This window comes from Vulpes vulpes, chromosome 4 (genome assembly GCF_048418805.1).
Source record: "Vulpes vulpes isolate BD-2025 chromosome 4, VulVul3, whole genome shotgun sequence".
In the NCBI taxonomy this organism is placed as follows: Eukaryota; Metazoa; Chordata; class Mammalia; order Carnivora; family Canidae; genus Vulpes; species Vulpes vulpes.
In genome coordinates this window covers 33,379,961-33,401,730 of record NC_132783.1, presented here as the reverse complement: position 1 = coordinate 33,401,730, position 21,770 = coordinate 33,379,961, and the positions used below count along the sequence as shown (strand labels likewise).

Sequence of the window (21,770 nt, the reverse complement as noted above, 5' to 3'; positions counted from 1 at the left end):
TTAAAAGGATAATATGGCACCAATAAAACATTACTATATGCCTTTTAGACAAAGGGATGATGTAAAAGTATATTACAGTACAGTATTATTTCTTTGTGCATGAACTCTTCATATTTTCTTATTATACCCCTCTTTCTACACGAAGTCCTAAAAAGGATCCTAGAAAAAAAAAGAACCTCCTTCTTGGTTTTATTTGAAGAAAAGGGAATGCGTCCTATTCACCCATAGCTAATTTCAAGCAAGGTTTGTTAACTTTCCGAATCACCAACTGCATTTCTCAATCACCAACCTAACCTCCCATTCTAGCCACATCTCCCTTTTTCAAGAATGGTGGGAATGGAATGCCATAGCTACATGGCCTCTTACGCACACTAGTCCACTAATTAGCTCTCTGACCAGCCCTTACTTCTTGATTCCTTTCGTAGAAAGACAAGCTAATGGTCAGCTCTTACTACACAACATTGACTTAAAAACACTTGAGCTAAAAGGGACATTGAAAACCAGTTAGTCCAACAACCCAAACCATACAGGAGTAATTTCTCAAACGTCTTACACAGAAGAGAAATTTAATTTATAGTTATGCTTAAATATTTCTAGTAACTAATTCCTCACGATCTCAACTTTTTTGGGGGGGGTTTATGATCTCAATTTTTGTGAATATTCTTTCAAGTCATAAGAATTTTGTATTCAAATACTCTACTTATATTCTTCACCAACAATACACAATTATTTTAATGAAACAAGCCTGTAACATCCTAAAATTCTGTTTTGGCAGTTTATCTGTATAAAGAATGTGTGTGTGTGTGTGTGTGTGTGTGTGTGTGTGTGTGTGTGTTTAAATCCAAAGCATATAGAGTATACCAGTCACGTTAGAATGAAAAATGAAAAGTGTAGATTATACAATTAGCTCATCCTTCATTTTGTGTTCCTGTTAAGTCTTAGAAAAAAAAAAGTTAGAAAAAAATGTTATCTTGCTTTTTGAAATTCAAAACTAGCTTCTTAAAGTGAGGCCTTTTTATCCAACACTTACACAATAATTCACAGCTTTAAGATTTTCAATGATTACTTCATTGCATGTATTAAGTTAGAAGACAAAGGGACTGGAGCCATCCATTTATCTGTTACTCTCTTCCCTTTCAGACTCTCTTGCTTTGGTAATAAAATTCTATGTGCCCTCTAAGGGTGTCTAAACCAGACAGCAGCTCCACATTCTATTCTGACAAACTCAGAAAGAGTTTCTTTGTTTCATTTGTTCATTATAAACAAAACAAAAGGAAGTTTGTTTTGTTTACAATGTACATTCTTTAATAAAGGGAAGGCAGACAAAAAGATTTGTTAATCTAGTGACTTTCTGGTATTTATTTGCCAGGCATTTTTGTACTGTCAGTAATTTATTTTGTTCTTTAAATTACCTTGACTGCCATAGATTATTACAGCATATTCACATTTACATATGAAATCTCTCAACTGTACATATGTTAAATAGCAATATAAGTAGATTCACCCATCCATATAATAAACTCATCCATATGATAGATCTAGGAAATTGAGTTATCTAAGATACCATTTCTCTATTTTATTTGGCAACCTGCCTGGCTGTGAAGAGCTTAAATTTGGTATCTGTCATTGCCTATCTTGGTCCAAATTATATGATGCTAAGTACCATGAAGAATACTTCACAGGGGAACTCAGTAGTGGGTTATGAGAATGGTAAACTTCATATCACCATGGGCCTGTATCTGAATATTAGAACTGTTAGCCAGATGCTTCCTGTAGACTTACAGACAGACAGAAAGTGTGGTGCCACTGGGATCCAGAGACACTGATGTAAAGTATGCAGGAGATACATAAATCATAGGGTATATTCATTTCATTTGGCTTCGTGGGATTCCACTGACATCACTGCGGGTAACCAAGGTCTGCACGAGGAGCCTCTCCCTTCTGCTCTCTGACGCCTTCGAGGTGCTGCCCATCTAGACCAGGCCCTGCAGTAATTTCACACACTCCCCTAATAAAGTCTTCAGGGGCTGTCATGTATTTTCATGTGTTTGCCCTATTATCCCTCCCTGCTTGAGTCTTACAGATAATTGATGATGCTTCAGTTAATCATCTTTCTCCCGCCTTTGTTCACCAGGTACCTCCGCCTTGAAGGGACTCTTTTATTGAGAATCGATGTCTTCTTCTGAGTAATTGATCACCATAGACCCGGGGACACTTGACTCATCATTGAGGAAGAGTAATTATCATGAATAATCAAAAAGCTATAGCTACACTACTGCAAGAGTGCAAGCAAGTGCTGGACCAACTCTTGTTGGAGGCGTCAGATGTGTCGCAGGAGGACAAGGGCGAGGACCAGCAGTACAGAGGTGAGGTCCTGATGGGGGGCACTGGGGGAAGGGGGAAGCCAGCAGGTTTGCTCTCAACTCCCCTGCCTGAACGACATGTTTTCATCTCTGCCCTATTTTTCTTCTCTTGGCAGATGACCACCGAGAGATGAGTGGATTTCTAGGGCATGAATGGGACATGGGCTGCAGGCGGACGGGCAGGGGAGGAAGCCCACTTTGTTGCAGTGAATTGCTGTCAGTTCTAATTTTAGGCTTCAGTAAACATGAGGCTACAAGAAAACAGTTTAGTTCAAGAAGAACAAAGCGTGCAAGTGGGCTGGTGCACGTAAATTTCAATTATTAAAAAATTGAAGCAACTTCTGAATGGTGGCACATACTTTTTTTTCAAACTAGGCTTTTGTGCCTCATCAGTTTTCATAGACTTCTATGGTTTCCATAAATATGTCATCTCATTGGTTCAATTGACACATTTCTCATGCTGCATTCACATGCCGTTTGTAAAATAAATCCTCTCCTACTGATAAATACTGATTGCATCATTATTGGGGTATAAGAATTTGGCCTTTTGCTCATTTCATAGTTTATGCCATTCATAGTTTTAGATAGGTCATTGTTTGGGAAGTTTTGATCACAAAGTCTAGAGAGTTAAAGTATTTCTTATTTCTTCCATAGCCAGTTTTGGAGAGAAAATCTTTTTTCCTTAGATTTCTTTTTAGCATTTGAATAAATTTTCCTCTATTTCTATAAGTGTGTCCCTTTTATGGGCTTTTAATATTTTTCTTTGTATTTTTAGTGATTTTCTATTTGTTGCAGAAATAAGATTACTACACAAAATACATACTACCCATTTCTTTTGTTGTTGAGGATTATGTGATGGGAAAACATTCTGGAGGAGCCTTTGCCTTACATTCTTGTATATAGGCACACACATTTTTTACAGTCACTTTTAGGTACCTATAGATGTCTTAAATTTTTTGTAATCTGTCATTTATGCTTCTTTCAAGATTAAGTGCCCTATGTTCCATTGTTTCTCAATACCTTAGTTTATGCATTTTCCTTATTTACTGGCCAGAAACACAACAGTGTGATTTTGCTTGCTAGTTATTTGTACCCATCAGCCTGAGCACACACTGGCAGGTGTTAGCCCCTTGTCAGGGAACAGCAGGTACCTCCAGAACATGCTTCACTGCTGCTTGTTCTAGTTCTCCCCAGGGGCAGTATGTTGTGTTCTATCTACTGAAGTTTTTCTCTTGTCTTTTTGTTACATGGCATCCTTTGTCTCTTCAGCCCAAATTCCTTTAAGTTCTGTGTTCTCCCTAGTGAAAACTCAGAGCCCCCAATTGGGTAGCATTTTCTTCTTTTTCTTCCCAAGTGCCACAGAATAATCAGTTTAGAAATAATCAGAAATAATCAGTTAAAGGAGAAATAATCAGTTTAGTTCCAGGTATGGCAAATTAGGGCCACAAAATCACTCAATTAGCAATGGCCCTTCAGGTAAGCTTCTTGGAGTGATTAGAGAAGCAGAAGAGGGTACTGCTCTTTCAGGGGCTGACTGCTGGGCTTGGCTGAATCTGATAAGCCAGTGGGAGAGGAAATCTATGCTGAGCCATTGACAATCTCAGCATTAATTGATCCCCATGGGGGCAAGCTGCATGATCCACTCCAAGCACCATCAGTACAACTGAATGTGGTCTGAGCATTCAGTACTTCCCTTAGCAGGTGGTTTCTGATTAATACAGGTGGGCAGACTGTGGGCAGACTGTGCTGCCACCAAAGTTGTCATTTACATGTACTCCAAGAGAAAGGCATTATTACAAGGTCACCTATGGTGACAGGACAAGTCAGAGGACTTGAACATGATTACTGTGATTTTATTCTTCCCTCTCCTCCTCTCAACCCTATACTCTTCCCTCAGAAATTGTCCCTGTCAACATGGGAGACTACCCCTAGCAACTTCCTCAAAAATAGAGAAGGAACTAAACTCTAAATGTAGACACATTTTTAAAATGTATTTCAAAGGCACCATTTACTTCAGTATGCCACAGTGGACTATCCAGGGTCTGGCATGATCTTCAGGGAAAGGTGTGGTATGAGGAAGGCAAAAATGAGTTGTATGGAATAGATTTTTCTCTGTCATCATGAAAAAAAAAAAGAAAATATTTATATAGTGCCAGTGTATGGTGAAATTCTTTGAATCCAAAAATCAGATTCCAGTTGTCATTTGACTACCCTTTTGACTCTTGAGCTTGATCCTTATGGACAGAATATCCAAACAATTTATCAGTCAAATGGGACACTTGAGAGTGAGAAGGAGCACTATTACTAAGTGCACTGGGACCCCACTGGAATGACCTAAGTGAATAGGACTAAATAGTGATCCTAATCCTTACTATTTAGAAATATCATTTAAGAGACTTTTTCTAGGGGCACCAAGGTGGCTCAGTTAGTTAAATGGCCAACTCTTGGGTCATGGGTTCACTGTCGTCAGTTTCAGCCCTGCATTGGCCTCTCTACTCAGTGTGGAATCTTCTTCAGATTCTTTCTCCCTCCCCCTCTGCCCCTCTTTCTCTCTCTCTCTCTCTCTCTCAGTCTCTCTCTCTCTCTCTCTCTCTCTCTCTCTCTCTCCTCTCTCTCCTAAATAAATAAAATATTTAATTTTTTTTCTCTACATATATATTGGAACACTTTTGGCCATCAGAGGGCCAGGCTTTCTAAAGATTATGACCACATAGGCTCCTAATATGGCTCTGCTTTCTTTGAAGGAGTGCTATCACATAGCTGGTGCTCAGTAGTTTTGGATTGCTGAAGCAGAGAGCAATGGTTTCAGTGTGATATTTGTAAATCATCCTCAGAAGTCCATACAGATTACTCATTGGTGTGGCCCATTTGATATCTCCTCAATACCAAGCAATGTTTTCCCATCAGCAGTATTCCTTACATTTGCCCAGTTGGTGGCAAGGACACAGATGGGCATCATAGACTAAGGCAGAGTTAGGTTTTCTTCCTTCTCTTCTTTTTGTTTTTCACTCTATCATATCTCTTTTTTCCTATTTAGCATGTCTCATGTAGATATAAGACTAATCCTTCTTTTAACCATCATGGTGTGATTTACAGCAATGATAAGACATGATGCCTGTCTTCAGGGAGCTCAAAGTCCAATGAGAGGACAGTGTGATTACAGAGCAATGGAATGAACACTGAAAAGCCATGCATTTTGGAGTCTGGGAGCACTCAGGAGAGACATTTTAATTCCACAGAGGGTAATCATGGCAGGCTGATAAGAAGTAGCCATGTTTGCCCTGAAGCCAGTGGGCCTGAGCTTGATCATGAAAGAACTGGGAGAGAGCAATGAAAAAATGAAGACAAGATATACAAAACCATTAAAGAATTTTATACAGGGCAATGGCCTGGTCTATCTTGTGTTTTAGCAAAATGAGGACCAACAGTGTGGAAGTTGGAGTGGATGGAGCAAGACAGGAAGTGGTGATTCAGACAAGAGTTACTGATAATGAGAAGGAGGAAATGGATTTTAGGATCTATAGAACCCAATAACCAGTTAGATTGAGGGAGGAAGAAAGCAAAAAGCCTTGACTGACTTCTAGATTTCGGCTTGGGTGACTCAGTGAATGGTGGTAGCATTCATCAAAATAAAGAATAGAGAAACAGATTTAGAAAAAAGATGGTGAGTTCAACTTTGGATACTTTTAAGTATGAAATGTCTGCAAGACAAGAACCTAAGGATTTATAATTGGCAGTCATATAATCAGGTCCATAACGCCATATCCAAAACACTGGGAGTTTACATGTGCTTGGGAATTCAGAATTCTTTCAAATGTTAGGAAGATAGTCTGGTGCAGGGGCCATCTGTTACATTCACACTCCAGCAGAAGTTGGGGCAGCATCTACAGTCAAACATTAAAATCTTTGCAGCAAAACTTTTGGCTAATCTCACTAAGTAAGTTAAACAAGACCATAAAGAGCCTTTAGTCAATTCAAGTCTGGTTTGGATGCTAAACTTAAGAAAAAACATTCTCGTTTCCAGAGCTTTTTGCATTTTCCAAGTTTGGAAAGGAGATTGTAGACCTCTATAATTAGGTTTGGCACCCAGGAAGAGATCAAATGTATCTACTAATGTAAAACAGGGACATTTCACAATACATTGATACCATTTCAAATTGCATTTGGGTTTTTTGTATTAATTGTCTATATTCAAATGTAGTCCATAGTGAAAGTATGAGATGAAGTGAGGTGAGGTCTTGGAGAAGTAAAAAGAGTTTGTACAAATTGACTCTGCATTACCCAGCTGCCACAAGTCCCAGGTGTCATTCCATCACAGGCCCATTCTCATTTTACAAGGAAAATAATATTTCCTTCATTCCTTTCTCTGATTCTTCATGCAGAGATAGTCACTGAAGTGTTTTACTTCCTGCTAAAAACCTTTCTTAATGCCTGACTACCCCAATTTACCTGAAGGGCAAAGTAGACCAGGGCCACCCCTGACAGATAGCTTTGCACTATTATTCTTTGAGTCAGAACCACCAGCTTTAGACTAACCAGCAAGAGGTAGGAAATTTTTTTTTTTTTTTTTTTTGCCACTGAGGTGCTTCATCATAACATTGGTAACTCAACAGCCTTTTCTTTGACTGCCATTTCCTTACCTGAACTCTGACCTTTTCAGCTTCACTCCCCAGCGAGCTAAGGACCCTGATCCAGGAGGCAAAGGAAATGAAGTGGCCCTTCGTGCCTGAAAAGTGGCAGTACAAACAAGCCGTGGGCCCAGAGGACAAAACAAACCTGCAGGATGTGATTGGCGCCGGGTTGCAGCAGTTACTGGTAGGAAAAGACACACCACCTGTTCCTCTGACACCCCAAAGTGAGGCATTTAGTCTCTAAGTGGTCTAATAGATTAAATTTCTTTGAAGCATAAGACAGCCCCTACCCTTATGGTCAGCTCTGCCAGATTGACTAATGTGGGGGAAATACCTTTTAGAAACATTGCTTGCCTATAAGGCCTTCTGTTGGAAAGCCAAATCAAGTAAAAGTGAAGAAGGGTGGACAGTGGGTCTATCAAGAAACCTGTCATCCAGAAATGTGTATTATATCCTTGGTAGGCTGGAAGCGGTAGTTTTGATCCTGCCATATGTCATAACATTTTTATTTTGAAATGCTTTTTTTTTTAAGTTGACTAGCTTAAAAAAATAAATTCACCATTATTTCATCAATATGACTTGCTGTCTGCCGCATACCCACCACCCCCTGCCCAAACCCAGGATCCTCCTCACTCCCTTATCTCCTCACGACACAGGCTATTCAGGAAGCATGGAATCAGAGTCACTGACCTGCTTATTCCTCAGCTCTTTTACTGGAAATTAATCAAACTGATATCTCTACCTTGGATAGAAGAAGGCCTCAGGAATAGCACATGAACTCAGACTTGAGCTCAGATTTCAGCCTTAGGTTCTGGGGATGCTACAGGGAGTGCCACTATTCTTTTTGGTAGCATTGTTTGTTACCTACAGTCTCTCTGACAATTGCCAAGGAAGAGAGTCTATTAGCTTTTATATATATTTTTTCTCATATAAAAATATTAATTATCTGGAGATCAGGCATTACAAGCACTGATAATATCCTAAAATCTTTGTTTCAGTTTATATGGGAATGTGGTTTTGGATCATCTCAAAATGAATGTATAGACTTTGTCTTTGCCTATCAAAACAGAAATCTGAGAAAGATTCCCTGATCTACATACATAAAATGGCATTTTTGGAGGCTTAATAAAAATAGTAAAACCCCACTTTTCCCACACCCCTCCCCCCAAAAATAAACAAATAGACTGGGGCTAAGTAGACTGGGAACTGCAGGCAAAAGAGAATGAATATCTGGAAAGAAGGCAGTGATGAGCCAGGGATTTTAAATTTGCAGTCTTGGTATAGGTGGAAAAGCAGAATGGAATAATAACTATAATTTGTCTGTCACTGTAGATTTTACAAAGTGCTTGCACATGAATCACCTCATTTAATTCTCAAAACGGCCCTCCGGTGATTATTACCATCATCATCCCCATTTTGCAGATGAGGAAATTAAGGTGCAGGGAAATTAACGTGTCCAGGGGAACAGACCAGTGAGTGGTGGCACTACTCCTTCCTCCATCTCACTGCCAATTCTCTGTCAGGTGGAATCCTTGAGACTTGTTTACTCTAAAGCAAGATGTAAGGCTGTCCAGTAGAATTTGCTGCAATCGTGAAAATGTTCCATATCTCTGCTGCCCAATACATTAGACCCTGGCCACCTATGGCTCTCCAGCACTTGAAAAGTGGCAAGTATGACTGAAGAACTGAATTTTTTTAGTATTACTTAATTTTTAAAATCATTTTCTATATAAATAGCCACTTGTGACTAGGGCTACTATTTTATTGAACGGGGACCTCTTCAGCAGTGATGCTTAAAATAAGACCTCACATCAGGAGCACTTGATTACCTGGAAATGTGTGGGATATTCGGATTCTTACCCTCCGCCCCCAGTCTTACCAAATCAAGAACTCTGGGGCTGGGAGTCTAACAATGAGCATTAGACAAGCCCTCTGGATGATTCTTGTGCATGCCTGAGTTTGAGAACCAGCCTTCTAAATAAAAGAATAGAATGAAGAGCGAAGGGGAAAATCAGAGAGCCTGACCAGGGATATGAGGGGAGAAGGGGCAAGGTAAGGTGTAAAGGAGACTCCAATGTGAAGGTTGCAGGAGACCAACAATAAAAGCAAACTCTCCTTCCCATCAATTCCAGGAACTTGTTTAGACTGAGACCAGCTCCTGAAAAGCCAATAGTTGCTTTACTTGCTTGGAGAGCCTTGGGTGATTTGGCCATTGGTGGCATAGAACTCTCAAGGCTTCCAAAGAAGGTGAGAACAGGATCGCTTCAGAGAAGGAGGGAACCCTGCTTTTGACCTCTGGGGCTTAGAAAGTTCCTCTGAAATTCAAACATAGGCTGAGTGGGGGAGACAGAGCACACCACCATAACCAGTCCATCCCACAACCATTAGATCCCCCTCAGTGCATGAAGCTGATAGTGACTTTTGCAGAAAAACTTTTGAAAATTTGGTCTTGGTGCATTTGGGGGTTAATGTGAGTTGGGAGACAAGCTGCTTAGTTAGACTGTTTTAAGGATCCATTTATTATTTCTTCTACCTTCCCTCTGTATACTGCACGGATGTCATGGTTGGGGGAAATGGAGACATAGGGAATTTAAGATGTTTGTGTCCAGCTCACAAGATTACTAGTGGCAGCTCTAAGAATCAGTCCATTAGGCTTCTTTGGCCCCTGATGTATTTAACCTGGGAGCTTTTTGAACTCTCAGCATCATTTTCTTTAGCTTCCCCAGCAAGCTATAAATTAAGTAACCACACCTCCTAAAGACTCTTAGGATGCTTTCCTATTGTGTCAGCCCCCAAGTGCACAATTACCAAACCACTCTGTTTTGTAAATAAGAGAACTATAGCACTCTGTGAACTCGTGCGACTTTTGATATCTTAGCTTGTCAAAAGTATCTCAAGTGAATTCCGTGATTTGTTTTTATACCATTCTCCATTGATTTCAATATTATACTTTACTGAAGCTGGATGGCCATGATTTAATAATCAATTAATTACGAGACTCTGTTCTGAAATAAAAAATTAGTCAAAGGCTGCTGACCTTGTCTTTTCAGCCAAGTTATCTCTTCTTACGGTTTTTTCACAAATCTAAACTTGCCCTGGTTTTCTTTGCCTTGAAATGAATCCTTCCCATAAAGAGTTTCCCCTCTACTTTTAAAATTCGCATTACACTTAGAGTGTAAACACTGCTAAGTTTAATTTATTAAACTTAATTCCGCGAATAACAGATCAAAGTTAAGCATAGACTTATGCTGAGTGCCTGAGTTTTGGTGAAATTAAGAGTCATTTATAATGTTATTCTCCTTAGACTGAACATAATCAAGAAAATTATATATGTTGTACGCTTCTCTTTCTGTTCTCCACAGCCTCCCTCATTTCCTACTTCCCTATATGCACCCCCCTCCTTTCCTACCCCCAATCTTTTTTCCTTTGGTGTGTGGCCACAGACAGAAATTTATGGCAGGGGCCAACCTCCTTTACATTCCACACAAAGCTTGCTGACTTGAGAGAGTTTGTTCGCTCTCTCCCAGAAAAAACACCTGCAGTACGCTCCCCAAGAAACCTGGAGAGATGGGAGATGAATGTGGCTGTAATAGCTGAGCAGTGTTTTTGGTATTATGCCCTCTCCCCAGGTAGATGGGTCTTTTCTGAGATGATACCAATTATTTATTGCTGAAACATCTGTTGATAACTGCAGCTGCCCTGTGAAACAAAGCATATCATGGGGTCACGGGCTATAGGGACCTAAAATCCTACCTCATGCTAGTTTGAGACTATTCAGTAACACTCTCAAGCCCATGGGTTACCATCATCTTTAATGTCTCATCATGCCATAGAAAATACTTTGTAAACACTGCACTGCCCTGCCCTACAGGCTTTGAAGTATTATTTCATCTTCATCGGTAATTTATATTCCAGTGCCATTGTGCTGTGGGAAAAAGAGGGGGAACCTTTTTTGTTTTCCATTTAATTGTATATTGCCTGACACTTTGACCTGTATTATTAGTATTAGTCAGAAAAAGGATTTTCTCCCTCTCTTATTTAAAAATAAAATTTCAAGGGAAAGTAAGCGCTCCTTCAGCTCTTTTCACTCAAAACAATGTTTACACTCTAAGACGGGAAGATGAAAAGCACAAGTGATTTTTTTCGAGTGTCGGAGAAGGGCATTTCAGTTTTTGAAAGAGAACAGTAAGGCCCTTATAAATATCATTCAGCAAAACCTTTGATGGATTTTTTCAAAAAGTATTGAAGGCATTTACCATTGGCTTCTGTTTAGCTTGCTCTTAGGCAGGCACAGTAGAGTTCTTAGTAGTAAATCTATCCTTGCTTCTGAGATGCCAAGGAATGATGGCACCAGCCTCAGTGTAGATGCCAACTTTTGTAATTTTTCCAGTAATTTTTACACTTCTAAAAAAGATGATTTCTGCACAATTCTTTAATTGAATTGAATATGAAAATAAAACTTCTAAAGAGGAGATAAAGAACATGCTTGGATTTGCATATCTGTGGCAGTTGAGAGCAAACTGGATTGCCAGGCTAAGAAAAAGTGTTGGGTAGGCCCTGGTTTTGAGCATTCCCTGCAGCTTTGGGGGCCCTGATCTTGGTGAGGAACTGGCCTCTCCTCAGCCCTGTTTCTAAAGGAATGGAATCTAAATTTCGTGTGGTGCCTCTGCAGAGATACACAGTAATTTTTAGAGGTTGACTAAAGTAAGGTCCAAGGAGGTAAGACAGTCTCAGAAGAAAGATATTTTTTCCATTTTCTTTTCAATTGTACAACCATAAAAATAGGTAATCTTATAAACTTTTATTTCACAAGTATTTTTAGAAATATCTGTGCTACCTTGCAGTAATTTGAAGAGTGACCCCCTCCCCGCCAAAATGATTAGTTGTTTTCCTGTCCTTTTTTTTTTTTTTAAGATTTTATTTATTCATGGGAGACACAGAGAGAGGCAGAGACATAGGCAGAGAGGGAAGCAGGCTTCATGCAGGGGCCCGATGTGGGACTTGATCCTGGGACTCCAGGATCACGCCCTGAGCCAAAGGCAGACACTCAACCACTGAGACACCCAGGCGTCCCTTGTTTTCCTATCCTATCTTGGGTGAAAAACCTTTGTGGATGAATACAGTTTGATATCTTTATTTTCCAGAATATTTTTCTAATATATCTCTTCAGTTAATCTTGGTGCCTTTAACTTATTGCTATTTTTATTTTTAAACTATTTAAAATACTAAGGAGTCAAAAATTAAAACATAAATAAACATGAGTAAATATAAGAGTTGATCATTACAATATTGCGGGGAACTGGTTTAAAAATGTCTAGTGTAATTAACCTAGGAACAGAGAGGGGCAAGAGTGTTTAGCAAAAATAAGCATAAATTTATTAGATAATGAAAAATCAAGTTGAAGAAAGATACATGGTGTGAGGATTAGGAAAGGCGAGATGCTATCCCTGGGAGCAATAAAATTCCCTTGCACGAATAAGCTCTGGGTTAATAAAGTTCTTAAAACTCATTTAAAAAATGTTTTCAGGTAGCAGTTTTCATATTAATAATAGAAGATTCAAAAGCAGTAATAGGTGATTTTTGGATTTTGATTTTTTTACCAAGTGATTTTTTCAAGTGAAATGTTCATCTTTATGTGCTTTGGGGTTTTAGTAGCTGAGATCTTTTTCATCAGGATGTAAAAAGCAAGATGAATGCAAGCTTCATATTCATTCATTTATTCACAGAAACTTTATTGGGTATTAACATGTGCCAGACATTTGATATATAGAACATGGAGAGAAACACAAAAGAAAAAGAAGATGTAGTTCATGTCCTGGAAAAACTACCAGAATGAAAAGATGGGGCAACCAACCTTTTGTCAAAAGACCCACTTGTTGAAATGGTTCCTCCCATTTATTGACCACCTAATATGTGGCAGGTGCTCAATACATATTCTTCTAATTCTTACAGTCTTGGCCACATGACCTGTCTTAGCCAATGAAGGGTGATTTGAAGTGACATAAGCAGAAGCTTTATAAGCCATTGTGTAGTTCAGCCATTGGAAGTTTTCCTTTGCCACATGAACAAGATAGTGACTACTCCTTCAGCCTGGATCCTGAAAAGGGCAAGATACATGGAGCAGAGTCTCAGAGTTAGAGCCAAACTGCAGCCAATGCCAAATATGAACATCAACCAAAATAACTTTGTTGTTAAAGGCATTGAAAATTTTGGATTATCACAATCTTACCAAGTGATATAGGTTAATTTATCCCCACCAAAATACATTGAAGTCTTAACCCTTAGTGTCTCAGTATATGACTTTATTTGAAAATAGGGTAATTGCAGATGTAATTAGTTATGGTAAGCCTTTATTCCAATCTGGCTGGTGTCCTTATAAGAAGATGGCCATGTGAAGAAGACGCAGAGACAGAGAAAGAATGCCATGTGATGACAGGAGCAGAGAGTGGGTTGGACAGCTATAGGCCAAGGAATGCCAAGGATTTCTGGCAACACCAGAAGCTGAGAGAAAAGCATGCAACCTTAGAGAGAGGATGGTCCTGCTCCCAACCTGATTTTGGACTTCAAGCCTCCAGAACTTGGAAGTAATACATCTCTATTGCTTTAAGCCACCCAATTGGTGATACTTTGTTACGGCTGTGGCAGGAAGCTAATACACTAAGGGAAAGCTGGATGATGTACATGTGGAAGATAAGGCAAGAAAGCTCTCAAACAACTTCAAGATTCTTAGTATGTGGCCCTATGCCTCTATAGAGAAGAAGGCAAAATACACCACAGTCCACAATCAAGAACAAAATTTGTTCAAAAGAACATTTCAACAAAAATAATGTCTAAAGCAAACAAACACAAAAAGGTAGGGTATAGTATTCACTATATTATTTCATCCTTACACATGAGTGAAGAAAATAGTTTGGAAAAAAACATACTATTCTTTCTACTTCATTCAGTTTTGGGCTGCAGTACAGTCAACCACCCATTAACCATCTCCATTCATATGTCCCAGATATCTCAAGTCTACTAGGGCCCAAACTGGCTCATCATCTTCCAACTTTTTTTCATATCCTCAACCACATTTTGTTCTCCTTCAGTGATCACAATATCAATGATACCATGAACCTCCCAGTTACCCAAATCAAGACCTAGGAATCATCTTTAGTTCTATCTTCCCCTTCAATCCTCATATCTTTTTGATTATCAAGCCCCACTGTTACCTCTTAAATGTCTGTCAAATACATCTTCCCATCTGCAAGCCTACTGCAACTATCACATCTCCTTCCTAGGTTATATCCAACCCCTCTTCCTACCTCTAGTCATGTCCTCTGTAAATAACCATGGTAAGGTTATGCTGCAGAAAAAACAATGCCAAAGTTGTAAGGACTTAAAGCAATAAAGGTTTGTTTCTTCATCTTTCTGTATGTCTGTCCGAGGGGAGGGGGCAGAGAAGAGACCTCTGCTTCATGTCACTCTCCCTCAGGGACCCAGCTTGATGGAATACCTACCACTTAAAATATTGCGGGTTGCTAGGGCAGGAGGAAGGGTAAATGATAAATTGCACTATGGCTTTTGAATACGTACATACAGAAATGACCATAGGTCACTTTAAGGTGGTTTTGGTGGTGACCATGGGTCAAATTAAGCCATGCAGTCACACCTCACTTCGAGAAGTCAGGGAAACACAATTCTACCAAGTGCTCAGGAGGAGACACAGAAAGAGATTGGCAGATAGCCCCCATTATCACCATGGCTTGACAGCTTTACTCCACACTGCAACCAAAATCATCTTTCTAAAATAGCAGTCTGACCCTTTTTCTTGCTTAAATCACTGGGAGGAATTTCAATTAACTTAAAAAAATTTTTTAGCATAATCTTACAAAAGTAGTTAATACTAATCCTGAACAACAAAATCTAAATAACTGTGGATGAAACGTTTTCATTAAAGTCATAGGATTACTAGTTACTTTTTTTTTTTTACTAGTTACTTTTATTCTTTATATATTTTTCTATTCTTCCCATTAAACATCTCTTACCATTACAAAAAAGGAAGGGGAGAGAGAGAGAGAAGCGTATCTTTATCAGTCACCTTTAAATCTAGGTAGGGCCCAATGTTCAGAAAAACCTAAGTAAGGATACTAAGACTATGCTGCACTACTTCTCTCAGAGCAAAAACAAATACTCAATTGCTTGTATCGTAACAATGAACAAGCTAACGTCATTAATTAAGTGATTTGGACAAGGCATCTTTCATTGATAAAGTAAGGAATATTCTTATTTCTGAATCTTCTATTCCCATTTGATGGCCTGCTGTAAGGTATCATTCTGCTCCTGCTTTGTCTCTGGAGATCATTTTAAATGCACACAGCTGTGTATCCACACATACACATATGGAATATATATGTGTATATATCAATATAATTGGTATTCACCAATACAAGTTATTTCTTTATCAAATGATAGAATATCAAAGCTGGAAGGAAATTTAGAGATCATCGATTTTGAGCCCATTATTTGATAGAAGGGGAACTGAAACCCAGAGAGAAAGAAGCGGCTCACCATAAATCACAGAGCCAGTCCGTAGGAGCAACAGGAGCAAAAGAGGTTGCCAAAAACATGGCAACCAGGTTTCCTGATCCTGACCCTGATGTTTCCTCTCTGAGTCTGCACAGTCCCATCCTTCACACAGGACAGTTGTAGGACTGGGCCAGCCTTTCCCTGCTACCTTGCTATGCTTCCTGCTTCCCTGTAATCTGCCCTCGGCATTCCCTCTGTTAACATGATTGGACTTTTTTACTCAGAGCAGAGTCAGTTAAGACAAATTTTAATTTCCAGTTATCAACATTTAAAGCTTTAGTTTCTTCTACTGAAGAAAGAAGAACTTCTAGTTCTTCTCTTGAAAAGCAGCCAGACAAAATGTTCAGGTTCATCAAAAGTTTCATTTAATAAGTGAAAATTAGGTGCCCTTGGAAGACAAATATTAGCCCCAAGGCCTATGAAGTTTCAGACTTTAAGATAGAGTATGATTAAAATCACCAAGGACTTAAGCCCTGCTCTAAAACTGTGCCAAAAACTGCCCCTTTTAATACGGTACTTTCAAGTTTCAATGGAAGATAAATTAAAACGATGACTTGTTTTTAAAATTCTACCAACGAAACTTTGGTTGCCACAGAATCAGGCATGCGAGTTATCCCTTTGATGAGGGCTAACCCTGTGGCATGAGTTTCATGTCTCCCCATAATGAGACCCAAAGGCTGAGCCAAGCCTTGGAGGAGTTGATCCGACTAAGATGAATGGGCAGAGCAGCCCAGTTCAAAATGTGGGAAATGAACAGGTTGCAAAACTGGGCAGACATAAAAAAGCAATGACTCGCAGAAAATGGTAAGTCCTAGGGGTGTGTTTGTTCATTCCTGTCAGAAAGTAAGAATAACATCACCTAAATCTTATATGTGAAATAAATAAGGAGCTTAAACAATAATATTATCTCTGAAAATACATCTCCATATGCTGACGCTGTTTGTATTAAACGATATGAAAATATTGTCTTTGTATGTCAACAAATGTCAAATAGTGGCAATTTAATATGATTCAATCTGATGTGTTTTTCACAACATACACTCTTGAGGAAAACCCTGGAAAGTAAATTTGATTATGCCCATTTTGCAAATGAAATGATTGGCTCAGGGAGCTTGAGAGATTCTCCTAAGCCACACTACAATGTGGCTAGGCTGAGATATAACCCAGACCTCTCCCTTGTGCCACCTCCCTTTGCCTGCCATCATCCTGTTATCATGTGGAATCACCTACCAGGCTTATTAAACCAGCTTGCCTCACTCTCAAGGGCAGACATCCAAAATTTTTAAGCTCAACAAATTTCACAGGTATTTGGAATTAGCCCTTTTTTTTTTAAGGATGTATTTGTATAGCACAAAAAAGAGACTTGCATTATCCCACTGATAAATTTATTCTGAATCAGTTGCCTTTAATCTTTTTTTTATTGCTCATCCCATCAGTAAAAACTTATTAGCAGGCACCCTGATATACATTTAATTTTTCATATAACAAACATGTTAAATGCATGTACTATGCATTCTTATGTTATATATTTCTATAGAATGAAAATTTAAAAACAACACAAAGATTAAATGACTATTTTAGAATATTTTTAATTGCATTATTGGGGGCACCTGGGTGGCTCAGTAGATTAAGGGTCTGCCTTTGGTTCAGGTTATAATCCCAGGTTGGGGATCTCTGCTTACCATGGATCTGCTTTCCCTCTCCCTGCTTGTGTATGAGCTCTCTATTTGTCTATATGTCTTTCTCTCTCTTTCCTTCTCAAATAAATAAATAAATAAATAAAATCTTTTTAAAAATAAATAAATTGCAGGGGATCCCTGGGTGGCGCAGCGGTTTGGTGCCTGCCTTTGGCCCAGGGTGCGATCCTGGAGACCTGGGATCGAGTCCCACGTCGGGCTCCCGGTGCATGGAGCCTGCTTCTCCCTCTGCCTGTGTCTCTGCCTCTCTCTCTCTCTCTATGTCTATCATAAATAAATAAATAAATCTTTTAAAAAAATTTTAAAAAAATAAATAAATAAATTGCATTATTGGCATGAGAATCTTTTTGTTCATGTTAAAATTATAATTGAGTATGCTTAATTAGTTTTTGAAATCTTAACACTGTACTTTGAAGATGTGGCTAGGACAGGTTTTTTTCAATACTAAGTTTTAATGGCAGTCATAGTTGAAAAAAATTATGCTTCCAAGCTTGGTAGATCCAAATAAAAAGAGGTCAGTTAATTCGTGCCACTCATATTTCAATTCATCCATCAATCCTGAAGAATCATTTGTTGAAATTCAGCTACTAAATTTCTACCTTCCTTAGTGTCAGTTGTGTCTTTTTGCAGGTTAATTGGGAGATATCTTTTTTTTTTTTTTAACAAAGGATGTAAAACTCTTCGTGTGGAAGATTTTTAAACAGGTTAAAAGTTTCCCATTTGTGTGAGTTATTTTTATGTGGTACTTTATTTTGGTATGAAGATCACAATGATGAAAAACATTTCCAGCCCTTATTATCTGAAAAATATTTTTTCAAAATACTGCTTGGATAGAACACTATTGTCAGCCACCTATCACAGGAAAAGGGGGAAATTTTGGAGAACTTGTCTTTTTATAAAAGAAAATGTCTAAACTCTTCAAATTTGACAATTCTTTAAAGAACTTTGCTTTCAGATGTCTGTAGTCTTTCCCTCTCTCCTTATGAATTATTCCAAAGTGTCTATAACTTGTGATAATGTAATCTGCCAATCTACTTAAGTAGGTATGTATAAACTGCAATACAAGCAACTAAAAACTGAGTTCAGTACTCTCATTGTTGGCCCCTCCAAGATGAGGAATTCCCCAAGGACCATCTGTGACAAATGGCCATCTGACATCCAGGCAAAGTAAGGAGCTGGTGTCCATCCATTTTTTTAAATGTCAGTAAAGTTTAATTTCCTTCTTACTGGTAAATTTCAGTGGAATTTTTTGTAAATTTTCTTTCTATTTTGAGATCTGAAAGACTGATTCCATAGACCTCCTCCCAATCCACTCTCAAAATTATGAGTTATTATTTTTTAAGCAGCTACTAGTGAGCATTTTACATACATTTTCTTTAATTTTCTCAGTGATCTACATAGTATTATTATCCTTATTTATATATAAGAAAGTTGAAATTAAAAAGTCAAAAAATTACCCCAAATCAGGTAGTGCCTCAGTAGACTCAAAGCACCCACTTTTGCACTTGCTTGCAGTATCAACTTGTAGCAACTGAGGTGACTCGTTTCCTCATGAGAATACCCTCAACAAGTTGGCTTCTTTTCTAGATATATGCATAATCTGTCCCATTTTGAAAGTATTACCAACTCATTCTGTAACTAGTTATATTTACTCAACATTAAAGACTGGAAGAAAGATATGCTTCTTTATGGTTACTGAAAATTTATCATACTAGGCATGAATTATTCCCACTGACACTATATATGAGATTGAAATCTCTGGGCTTTCTTGAGTCAGTGTCAGGTGGAACCATAAAAGGGCTTGCTTCGAAGTCAGATTCATAACCTTCTCTCTCAGCAGGTTTCTCATTTTATTATTTTGAGCACAAGAGTGTGACAGCTTCCCTTCATATACTTGAAATGTGCATTACTTATACCCGTTTATGACTTTAGTGGCTTATGCCAGAGATTCCAAATACTGTTCAATGAGCTGACTGAATCAAGATGATCTAGGATATGTGTGTGAGTTGGGTGAGAGGATGGGGGAAAGGACAGCTTCTTTAAGATATTCCCTGGAGACTGTGATTTTAGATCTCTATTGAGATCTAAGAATCTGTATTAATAAACCATCACTAGTGACTCTAATGCACAACCCAATGGAAATCTCACTATTGTACTCCCTTTTTAAAGTATCTTGTCATTAGTAGTATATTTATAATTGAATCATATTTAAAATACATTATAGAAGCTCTGATTCAAGAATATTATAGCGAATCATGAAGACTACTTTGTGACATGAATAATCATTCCTTAAGTTGACATTTTCTAGTATAGGAATCTGAGATTTTTTTCTTAATAAGGGTTTTATTAAAATAAGGCTAACCCTTACTGATTGATTGAACATTTATTTCTGCCCTGTTTATGTGAATATGATTCCCTTGGACTATAAGATTCTAATGTGACAAATCAGTCCATTTGTTTCTCTAAGTATGCATAGCTGTTAAAATTGCAACAGGCACAAGTAAGCTTTTAATCCTTTCAGTGATAACTAATACTTTAAGAACCAGTAAAAAGCCCTATGGACGATGAGGTCCAAACAGTTTTCTTTGTACTTATACTGCCACTATTCTAGTATATATTTTTTAACAATGACAATGACAATCTTGGTAAAATTAAGACAGTATAGGTAGGGGCTAAGGAAGCTGACTTGGTAGCTATACTGCTTGGGTTTGAATCCAGGTGCTGCCCCCTTATTAGCTTGTCATCATGGGCAACCCATGTAAACGGCATCAATAATAATAATAACAACAACAACAACAGTACCTACATAGACTAGAGGATTGAGTGAGTGGATAACATGGAGTGCTTAGAATGACTGGCATTCAATAAATGGTAGCTATGATAATGGAATAAGCTAATTGACAATAGGACATGGCCTAGGAATAGATGAGATTTTTATACTTATGAGGCAAGACAGAAGCTCAAGGGAAACAAAAGCAAACATAAACTATTGGCAGTACATCAAAATAAAAAAACTTTGCACAGCAAAGTAAACTGTCAACAACATAAAAAGGCAACCTACTGAATGAGAAAAGATATTTGCAAATGATATATATGATAAGGGGTTAATATCCAAAATATACAAAGAACTTCTACAACTCAACCCCAGAAAAGCAAACAATCTGATTAAAAAATGGGCAGAGGACCTGAATAGATATTTTTTCCAAAGAAAATATACTGATGTCAACAGACACATGAAGAGATTCTCAACATCACTAATCATCAGGGAAATGCAACTCAAACCCACAATAAGATACTGTCTTATACCTGTCAGAATGACAAAATCAAAAGGACAAAAAATAAAAACTGTTAACAAGGATGTGGAGAAAAAGGAACCATCATACACTGTTGGTGGGAATGTAAATTGGTACGATTACAGTATATAAGTTTCTCAAAAAGTTAAAAATAGAAATGTCATATGATGCAGTAATTCCACTACTGGATGTTTATCCAGAGAAACAAAAATACTGATTCAAAAAGATATATGCAACCTTATGTTTATTGCAGCATTATTTACAATAGCCAAGATATGGAAGCAACCTAAATGTCCATCAATAGACTAATGGATAAAGAAGATACGGGGTGTGTCTGTGTGTCTGTGTATTTATATGTAATGGAATATTATGCGACCATAAAAAAGATCATACTATTTACAACAACATAGATGGACCTAGAGGGCATTATGCTAAGTAAAAAAAGTCAAACTGAGAAAGACAAATAGCATATGATTTCACTTATATGTAGAATCATTTTAAAAACGAATAAACAAGTAAAAAGCAGAATCAGACCTGTATATACAGAGAGAAAACTGATGGTTTCCAGAAAAGGGGAGTGAGGAGACAGGAAAAATGGGTTAAGAGGAGTGGGAGATACAAGCTTCCAGTTACAGAATAAATAAGTCATAAGAATAAAAGTCATAACATTAAAAAAGAAAGCAATATATAAAATATTTTGTGAATTTTCAAATATTTTGATATTCCAATGTTACCTTTACTATTCATTTATATTTTTAAAACATACTATTTAGTTGTTAACAGACTGAATTATTATTCCTAAAAATCCTCTCAGGGCACCTGGGTGGCTCTGTCAGTTAAGCACCTGTCTTTGACTCACATCATGATCCCAGTGTCCTGGGATTCAACCCCACGTCAGGCTCCCTCCTCAATGGAGAGCCTGCTTCTCGCTCTTCCTCTGCCCCTGTTCCCATTGTTGTGCTAAATTACTCTCTCTCTCTCTCTCTCTCTCTCTCTCTCTCACACACACACACACACACACACACATGCTCTCTCAAGTAAATAAATAAAATCTTAAAACAACAAAAACAAAAACAAAAAAAAAACCCCTCTGGAAAGACACATAAGAAATTGACAAGGTCAATCACCTTCTTGGAGGGGAGGTAGGAGCCTGGGCCCAGGGTGGCACACTTTTCAGTGTATTCCTAAGTACATTTTGAACTATATGACTATACTATC

The 21,770-nt window shown here is 38.1% G+C and overlaps 1 protein-coding gene across 18 annotated transcripts in view; it reads left to right on the top strand.

Annotated features, from left to right (window-relative positions):
• The window catches only part of ALPK1 (alpha kinase 1), a 129,566-nt gene that overhangs the window by 68,923 nt on the left and 38,873 nt on the right, over nt 1–21,770 (top strand). For all 18 annotated transcript variants that reach the window (XM_072755407.1, XM_072755410.1, XM_072755411.1 and 15 more), the window contains 2 exons: nt 2,135–2,366; nt 7,024–7,178. In XM_072755407.1, the coding sequence (XP_072611508.1) occupies nt 2,246–2,366; nt 7,024–7,178 (276 nt within the window). In that variant the 5' untranslated portion in view covers nt 2,135–2,245. The remainder of the gene's footprint in view (nt 1–2,134; nt 2,367–7,023; nt 7,179–21,770) is intronic.